At 39.8% G+C, this 9,756-nt stretch overlaps 2 protein-coding genes across 3 annotated transcripts in view; one reads left to right on the top strand and one right to left on the bottom strand.

Moving 5' to 3' along the window:
• LOC111345821 (G patch domain-containing protein 2) overlaps positions 1 to 9,756 on the bottom strand; it is an 83,892-nt gene that overhangs the window by 14,083 nt on the left and 60,053 nt on the right. The window lies entirely within an intron of this gene.
• LOC111345826 (phospholipid-transporting ATPase ABCA3-like) overlaps positions 2,598 to 9,756 on the top strand; it is a 58,907-nt gene continuing 51,748 nt past the window's right edge. For both annotated transcript variants that reach the window (XM_088745295.1, XM_088745294.1), the window contains exons 1-2: positions 2,598 to 2,755; positions 2,893 to 2,966. In XM_088745295.1, the coding sequence (XP_088601421.1) occupies positions 2,699 to 2,755; positions 2,893 to 2,966 (131 nt within the window). In that variant the 5' untranslated portion in view covers positions 2,598 to 2,698. The remainder of the gene's footprint in view (positions 2,756 to 2,892; positions 2,967 to 9,756) is intronic.

The raw sequence follows: 9,756 nt of genomic DNA, 5'->3' as shown, positions 1-9,756 counted from the left end.
CGTCTAGGTGTAGTTGGATAAGAAGACAAGTTAATCATGAGTCAAGCGAGTAAGATGAAAGTAAAGTGTGCTGTGTATACGTGTGACCTTCTCAACACATCAGGACGTAATGTCTTGCCTATCCCTCAACCTGCTTTATTAAATAAACTATGATGATGATGATGAACAACAACAACAACACCGGACCCAAAATTTTCGTTTACCGGCCTCACATTAAGTGGTTGCGACTTCAAATCCGTAAATCCCAAGGCTGGCAGACAGAAAGGAGAATAACCGATTAGCTGGGTATGAAACGATTGATAATTAACTATATCAGTACAGGCCGATGACATGAGAATAACATGTTACATAAACAATTTACAAAACCAAGACACGCAAATCTGCTTGAGTTTCTAAGGGGCCGACCATTTAGGTGATTTCTGGTCATCAAGAAATTTTTTTCTAGCAGTCTGCTATGCAGGATATTTTTTTCCGTTGTAAATGCTCTTTTTTTTTTTCTGTTACATTTGGGCTGCATGCAATTTTTTTCTTCCAATAAGCGCTTGCAGGAAATTTTTTTCAAAATCACCCCCCCCCCCCCCCTCACTTAGTTTTGGCTATATGTTCTAGATCGGTTTTTCGGTTTTGTTGTTCATTGGGTTTTCCATTTTTAGCATTTGGTGTTCGGTTTTTGTCAAAAACTTTGACGGGTACTCGGATTTGGTCAGTCCATTGTGCTTTTTCGGTTTTTCGTATTGGGCTTCCTGTTTCTGTTCGATCTGCAGCTGAGCAGCAGTTATACGCCTCTATTGATCTCGAATAGCCGCGAAACCTAGTATCAGATCGATCAGTATAATTAGGATTTTGACAACTGAGATGTGCAAATTCATCGGTTTGGACGGTATTGCAAGCGGTTTTCAGTTTTGATCGAGTATTTTGCGGTTTTTCGGTTTCTAATGGACCCCAATGCCCGCTTAGTTCAGATGCGCATCAATAGTTCCCCAAAAAGCCACAACAAACTGGCACTACAAAATTCACCTTTATTTGTTCTTGATTGCTCAAGTTTGCACTGACTTTTTGGAAAAAATATTCATAGGTGTAGAGGAAGGTGTACGTTTATATACAAGAGCCCCATGTTACAGCTTTTCTGTTAGCGTTTCAGTTTCAAATGCAATTCGTCCCTGACGGTGCTCTTGTTGCCAACTTTAAACCCGGTGCTGGGTCGGCTGGGCGCGCTTAACAGCACAATTTCAAAATTACTACCATACGCAAAGTTGAAAATAATACCCTTTTACCCTCGGCAGTGTTTGTAGCACAAGTGCTAGTGGGGGCCGAGTAAACAACTGAAATAATTAATTCAAATCGAACGTAACAGTTAAGAATCCTAACTGACCAGAGGCAAAAACCAGTTGAATATTTAGCACTAACTGCAGATAAAATAACTTTGAAATTTAACATGAAAACTCAACTGATCTGATTGAATAGTTCTGATAATTGAACAGCTATTTCTTTGAATGCACCGATTTTGCCGATCAGGTTTTAATAATAGGTACCTGGTAATAGTTTCTTCGTGAACACAGCAATGTTTATCGGAATAAAATAACCTTTCTGAATAATTAAAATCATCGTGTCAAAAGCAACACCGTAAATGAAACTTTTGTTACAATATTACATTATTGTTCAATTGCATTATTAAGAGAAACCATTCTTTTTGAGAAATATTTTCCAAAGATCACAATTTTTTTGTCCGTTATGTAAATATATATCTCTCTGGCGAGTCGCCTCTGCAACGAGATTTGTGTGCGCGAAAAACATTAGCATGTACTGTTACACCTGAGTAAACTTGAACTGGATCTTTTTGTTTGTGGTTAGAAGTTTGCAAAATGAAAATATTTTCAATATGCATGTGTGGTCCTAAAAGTGCAAGTAGGGAGCTCTCGCGCGAAAAAAAGACGTTTCAAATCTCTTTGGAAGTAGATATCCTGAACTTTTTTTAAAATTAATACTGTACTCACTAAAAATTACGTGGGTCAACACAAGTATTCGCTTTTAACTTGTTAAGTGGTAGGAAAAAAAAAAAAAGAACAAGAACCTTAGCGTGCGTAAGCAATTTCACGCGGAATCGAGTGTTACCTGTCGAACACAGCTACTTTTTGAAATTTTTCTTCAAATTCAGTAGATTTAATTTGTTTGGAGTTTGGTAAGCTGGGATAGAGAACAGATATGTTTTACAAATGCTGACGCAACACGCTTAAACTCAGTAGAATCATAACTATAATTATCGTAATTTTAAATGCTAATGAAAACTTTCTGATCAGGCCATGCGACACTTGACAACGAGAACAATACATGTCATGTCTGGTAACCAAAACAAACAGTGCTGAACGAACATACTAAAATTAATTTGAAAGTGAAAATATAATGGTGAAAATGTCTCTCTTTAAGCAGTGTGCGAAATTAAATTTACACTTCAATTCGAATAAAGCAAATCAAACATTTTCCCACTATTTTTCAAGCCACCTCGACAGTTAATTCGTGATATTTTTCCGCTTAAGTGAACAGGTGTTTTTATAGGCGCCATCTTGAATTTTAAACACGTAGTCAATGAGATCGCCCATAGGTAAAATCAAGCACCTCGATGCGGTTCCGCTTTCATCTGCTCAACACATGAAAGAGATGACGTCGTAAATTTGAGTCAATTTTTCATTTTCTTTCGGCCATGGCTAATCGTTTTAGACAATTTCGTTTGCTTCTATGGAAAAACTTCATTTTACAGGTTTGTATTGCAGTGACTTTCTTCCTGAAGTGAAATCTGCATGCGGCTACGTACGAATTAATATCTAGCGCTCACTGGTTTCCCTTCAGTTGCTGCTCAAACAACGTATAATACTGTCTTTGCATTTCTTTTTGTAGATTCGTCGGCCGATAGGCACAGTGTTCGAGCTGTTATTGCCTGTTCTTTTCATAGCAGTTTTAATTCTACCGAAGTAAGTTGCTACAGTAGGCATTCTCAGAAACATTACGTAATTCATATTTGCTGTCGATTTCTGTGTTTGAAAAGGAAGTAGGAAAACATTCTTTTAACGGAGCGATACATGAAAGCACAGCTGAACAAGTCAATTTGAAAATGAACGAGTAATATTTTATATACATTGCGATCGGCGAATCTAGTTGTTGATTGACAAACCGGCGCGAAACTGTGGGAGAAATTAATACTAAGAAAAAACTGATAGCTTGAATCCTCGTTAGCGTTGCGTAGATCACCCTTTAGCTTTAAAATATACTTGTGAAAGTTTTCAGCATCGCACAGAAATCAACTCTCGGTTACACAAGATATTATTAAACATTTAAAAGTCGAATACTCAAAAGCGGTTGCTAATATTGCGAACCGCTCTTTCAGTTAATTGATATCATAAGAGACTACTAAGTTCACGGCAAACAATGTTTCTCTGCCTAATATAGCAATATTTTAACGATGTATTACTCGGTTTTAAGCTTCATTTAACTGGATGAGAAAGATCCTATCGCCTTTTGATATCTCTTGTCTCGAAAACATCTTGTGTACCAAAGCGATATCTCACGTTTTTAGATATAGATAGATAGATAGATAGACAGATAGATAGATAGACGTTTGCAATTCAGCTGCCATCTGAATTGCAAAGGTGTACAAATTATATAATAGAACTATATATACAATAAAATCAAACCTAAAAGGGAAATAATTTATAAATGTTAGTTAAAATGTCTTGCGCTGCTGGAATGAAAGTATCTCTGAACCGATTTGTTTTAAAGGAAACTCTAAATTGTCAGCGTCGTCTAACTCCGTAAGTTGGTCTTGGTTATGGAAAGGCAGTAAGTGGTATAAACAATCCAAGGGATTGGAGACGTTTTCTACCACTACACCTGATGGTTCACGTTGCATTGGGGTGATCATCGAAAGATGCATTGTTCGTAAAGTACAAAATTTTACCGATTAGTTAAGCTGTGGTGCAAATTGCAATCGTAAAATTAAGACTTCCTTAACCAGCTGCAGTTATATGTTGAAAGATCAAGGCACTTTTCGGTGTCCCACTCAATATGGATCGAGATGTGAACGAATAAAATTATCGCATATTAAACCTGATACCTGATTTCACGTTTATAGCTGCATCAATTCTGTATAGGCGACAAAATTGAGCACGTAAAACTAAGCTGCAACTAATACACTGCCATAATTTAAAAAATTAATGCTAAGCAGTCCCTGGCAGTGAGTTAAAAAAATCGACCAGAACTTGACATATAAGACCACAAATACTCAAGATAAGAAATGATCTTCACAAGTGGACTGCAATCATAGCAATTGCAGTAAAAAAGCCTGAAGAAATTACTCATTTAAACAATGTTATTATTCCCTGTGATATTTGACTTGCATTGAGCACTGCCTGTCGCCAGCTATCATAGTGTATAGAAATCTCATTGTCACTGGTAATGATATAATTATAAATTCTATTTAAATGCCTGGGATATCAACTTTCTTAATAAGAGATTCAAACTTAAGTCAATAAATACTGATATGAGTCAGCACCTTCTTTGCCATTAACCTCAGAAATTGGAATTTGATGGGGTTGTTAAATTTGTAAAGTATAAGGACCCTGTACTCTTTGTGGGCAGAACACAACTAATACGTCTGATGATCACTTGTGCTTTAAACTGGAGTTTATATACAACTCTATCTTTCAAGGTTATATCAAATCTACGTGTATGTTTTGTGAATCCAGATACTTATAAGATATCAGATCCTTCTCAGGGGTGTTTAAACTTTCACATTTAAAACACCATCCAATATTACCCTCAGGCTAATGATAACTTCCACTTACATTGTCAAAATGGCAGCCAATCTTGCTGACAACAGTCTTTTTCCAAGACTATCTTTACCCAAACAAGCGGACTATAAATGATAAACTGTTCCTCTAGGGTTTAAGTTGTTTACCGCATCTTAAAGCAGATGTGTAGAACTAGTCCTCCATTTTTGTCATAACGAGGGCAAAATTAAAGGAAAAATGTTTGCTCTAACTTAAAACCACAAAAAAATAAGCTCAGAAGTAAGAAAAGCCAAATTTTGCAGGAAGATATCATATCCCTAACACAGGTGATATCACACTGAGACAAATTATCAAGAAGGCTGTGCATGAATTGAGATAAAATTATAATCTTGAGTGTTTCAACATCTATAACCATCAAAATAAAAGAGGTAATCACTACAAGTAATGTTTCCTCCCCAAAAAGTTGAACTCAACCCTAAGTAGTGTTGCAAATTTTAAAAACAAACTTCTTAGCTGAAAATAAAACAGGCAAATTGATAAACCTGGTTACCATGATGACAGAATTGTCATTTTCACCTCTGAGGATTTAAAGATGATACATTCACCGGACGTAAGGAATCTCATATTTTTTGCAAGAGGAGAAAATCTGATATTTTGTCAATGAAAGTATTATATTTTAGTTTGGTACTTCCTCTTTGAAATCTCTGAGGAATTGTCAGTGGGATGGTCACTCTAGCTGATCTACTGAATGATAAAATAGTTGATAATTTACACAAGATAGTGATGTTTTTTTTTTTTTTTTTTCGTGAGGCAGTCAAACAATTCTTTATGCAGATTTAGCTCTCTGTTGCTTTAATAATTAAAGTCCTGACATATTTAAGCCCATGGATGACAGGAAGGAAATAATTTTAATTATTTTATTAAGATATTGATATTACTTGCAATGCACTGAACACCTGTGAAAAACAATGTGTCACAGTATATTCATTTTGACAACCATAAGCTGTCTTCACTACAAGACTATTTCTCAAGACACAAAAAAACTTGCACAAATTTATCTCCCCTGGCACTCAAATGGACTATAGCAATTATTAGTCAAAATGTAGCCATGTGTGAATGTATGTGAAGTATACTCTGCGCTATTACTCACAGAAGATCAACCTTTATTGTACGGTTTGCACACTCTAGTTTTACATGTGCTATTGTGCAATCGAGAGACACCAGAACTCCGCTTACATAAAGTATAGCTTAAACACGTAGCGAAATCTAAACTGCTACGTCATCCCCCTTGTTGAGAACAAAACAAACAAAGTTTCCACTAACACAATGTCAGTTCCTGATTGGGGATGACAAATATAACTATAACAGAATAATAAAAAAAAAACATAGCTTGGTGATCTAAAGATAAAAGAAAGAACAACAGTTTTTGTTGTTGTGTGTTTTTTTTTTTTTTTTTTAATCACTTCTGTGTAAATGTCACATCCAAGGTTTCATTCATATCCGTATTTCACTGGTGCTTTGATGACACGCCTTGGTCGGGATGTTTTGATGCTGTCTGATGGATTGTCAGCTTTCTGCTTCATGGGGGTCTCTTCCTTCGGCTTTGGTGGGCTAGCCGTATCTTTTGAGCTTGGCATCCCAACTGGCACTGATACACTTTCTTCTCTTCCTTTGGAAGCGGCTTTCGCAGTTTGTGGAGTGGCGGCATTACCGAGAGTTGGCTTGATGTGGACTCGATCTCTGGAATATTGTGCTCCAGTTGCGTCGTCCTCCACGGTGTATGATCGTTGACCGTCCACAGTGACGACTGTCCCACTTGACCATCGGGCCTTCTTTTCCTGAGGTTTCTTCATAAACATGACTGTTTGATGTTGCTCCAGCCTTGATGGTTCACCTCTGTTTTCGCTTTCGTTCGTTCTTTCAGCGTGCTTCACACTTCTATGGCCTGCGTTGATGCTGTTGGTGCTGTCGAACAGGCTGAGTGGTATTGAGGGTAGGTCTGATTTGACCTTCCTGTGAAACATCAGCTCATAGGGTGAGGGAGTATTTCCATCTAGCGGTGTGTCACGGATGTTCACAAGTATGTCTTCCATGGTCGTTTCCTCTTCTTTGGACTTCTCAAGTAACCTCTTGAGTCTCCCAATGGCATTTTCACAGCGGCCGTTTTTCCACTGAGAGTGAGGGGTCCCTGGCTTGTGAATGATGTTGAATTTCAAGCAGAGTTCCTGGAAGTCGCTAGAAGTGTATTGTGAGCCTCGATCACTCACTACCTCCATAGGGTAACCAAACTGGTTGCAGACACTCTGAAAATGTTGGATAACTGTATCTGCTTCTTGGTTCTTCAGTTGCTTTACCCATGGGTATCCGGTGTGGTAGTCGATGATGCAACTGTACCATCGACCAGCATGCTGGAAAATGTCACAACCCAGTATCTGCATGGCATTGGTTGTGATCACAGGGATGACCGCTGCTTGTTTCTGTCTAGGTTGGTGCTCCAGGCAGGATGGGCAGGTGAGGATTAGCCTCCTGATCTGTTCAGTCATGCCAGGCCAGAACCATTTGTCCCTGGCTCTTTGGATGGATTTGTCTATCCCCTGGTGCACTCGGTGTAACTTCTGGAGTAAACACTCTCTCATCTTCTGTGGCACCACGATCCTTTGGCTCTTCACAATAATTCCATCAATGATTGCAATGTCATGTCTGTAATCCCAGTAGGCTACTGCCAGCTCAGACACTTGATTGCGGTGTTCTAGCCATCCCTGCTGGCAGAGACTCTCTAGCTCCTGGAAGACTGGGTCTTTCTTTTGAGCCGATCGGATCTTCTGAATGTCTGATTCGTTTGCTGCAGTGACCTCAAATATCCCAATTTGGCTGGTCTCTGGGAATACTGGTCCTTGATTGGGCGCTGGTGGTGGCACACACCTTGAGAGGCAGTCAGAGATGTGCATTTCGACACCCTTCTTGTATTCGATTGTGAAGTCAAAGCCTTGGCATCGCAGCAAAAGTCGTTGCAGCCGGGTAGTTACATCCCTTGTCTTTCTTGATGATCTGTTGGAGTGGACTGTGGTCACTGACTATCTTGAATCTTCGTCCATATACGTACTGTCGGTAGTGATTGACTGCCCAGGCAACAGCAAGCATCTCGCGTTCCAGGTTGCAGTATCTGGTTTCTGCGTCGATCAAGCTTCTAGACGAGAAATTGACTGGCTTGCCATCCTGGAGTAGACATGCACCCAGGCCCTTTTGGCTGGCATCACACTCGATAATGATTTCTTTCTCTGGGTCAAAATACTGCAACGTCATGTTGTCTTTGAGCTCGGCCTTCAGTGCTTCGAATATCTTGGTGTGTGTCTCTTCCCACACGAATTCTGCATTCTTCTTTACCAGAGCGCGAAGGTCCTGTGTCTTGGCAGCCAGATTGGGTACAAACTTTCCCAGGTAGTTGAACATTCCCAGCAGTGACTGTAGCTCCTGCTTGTTCCTTGGCACTGCCAACCGCTTTATCCCTTGGATCTTCTTTGCATCTGGTTTTAATCCTTCCTTTGTTAGGGTGTGGCCGAAGTAATTGATCTGGTTCAATAGGATCTTTGCTTTCTTTGGGTTGAGCCTGAAGCCTGAGTCTCGACATCGTTGGATGACTTTGTTTACTGCCATATCGTGTTCCTCCCTTGTCCTTGCAGCAATTAGTATATCATCTGCAATGCAGTAGACATTGGGGATGTCACCAAATGTTTCGTCAACGGCACGTTGGAATACGTCTTGGCTACTCACAAGTCCAAATGGAAGCCTTTTGTATGCATACCGTCCAAATGGTGTGTTGAAGGTGAGTAGGTGTACGCTGTCTGGATGAACTTCAATATTCCAATAGCCAGATGATTGGTCAAGGGTGGAGAAATACTTGCACCCATGTAATTTTTGTAGGATGTCTTCCATTGTTGGTGCAAAGTGGTGTGGCCTCCTCACTGCTTTGTTGAGTGGCTTTGGATTCAGGCATATTCGTATGTCTCCATTGGGTTTGGGTGTACATAGTACATTGCTTACCCACGGTGTTGCTTCTTGTTGCTTCTTGATGACATCAATGTCCACCATCCAGTCTAAGTTCTTTTTCAGAGACTCCTGCATTGGTGGAGGTACACTGTATCTGGGACTGACCACCGGAGGGACTTTGTCATCTATCTCGATCTGGTATTGGTAGCCTTTTAGCTTTCCAATGCCTTCGAACACCTCATTGGCATCCTTGATTACTTGGGCTGTATTCCTGATTTCAATGGGTTTCTTCACCTTGAGAGAGTACTTGGGTGTGTTTGCAGCACTTTCTTCTTTTTCTTCCTCAGTACTATCTCTGACCTCACTCACGTCATAAGGACCATGACAGTCTTTGCAGTCTTTCTCCTCCTCACACATAATCTTTATGATTTTCATCGCACGGGTGAATTTTAGTGAGAACAAGTTGCTGCCGTAGTCGGATACGAAGAATTCGACACGTCGGCCAATGACATTATTGTGGCGAACACAATCAATACGGAATTTTCCGTGATTCTTGAAACGCTTTCCTCCATAGCCTGTTAGTTTCACTTGACTGTTGTGCAGGATTTTCTCTGCGTCATCACCAAAGATTTCTCGGAATGTCATATAATTCATCAAGTTTACCTGAGCTCCAGTGTCAACCTTGCCCTTAAGCTTCTTTGTACTCCCATTCGGCAATTCAAGTTCAACAGTGGCATAGAATACCTCAGGTGATTGGTCCTCGTCTAAATAGACTTTGGTGACATGCTTGGGCAGTTTCTTGGCGAAATGAGTCTTTTCAGACTTGGTTTCTTCAGCCTTTGCTTCCACGGAGTCAACTTGCACTGTGACCTCATCGGTGTCATACTCTGTGAAGTCTGCTTCGCTACTTTCCGAGTCTGCAGTTGCTTCGTGAAACTTCTTCTTGGGTCCGGATTTTTGTTGCTCTTTGCTAGGTCCCTTGCTGTGA

This window comes from Stylophora pistillata, chromosome 14 (genome assembly GCF_964205215.1).
Source record: "Stylophora pistillata chromosome 14, jaStyPist1.2, whole genome shotgun sequence".
In the NCBI taxonomy this organism is placed as follows: domain Eukaryota; kingdom Metazoa; phylum Cnidaria; class Anthozoa; order Scleractinia; family Pocilloporidae; genus Stylophora; species Stylophora pistillata.
This window is presented reverse-complemented; position numbering and strand designations above follow the sequence as displayed.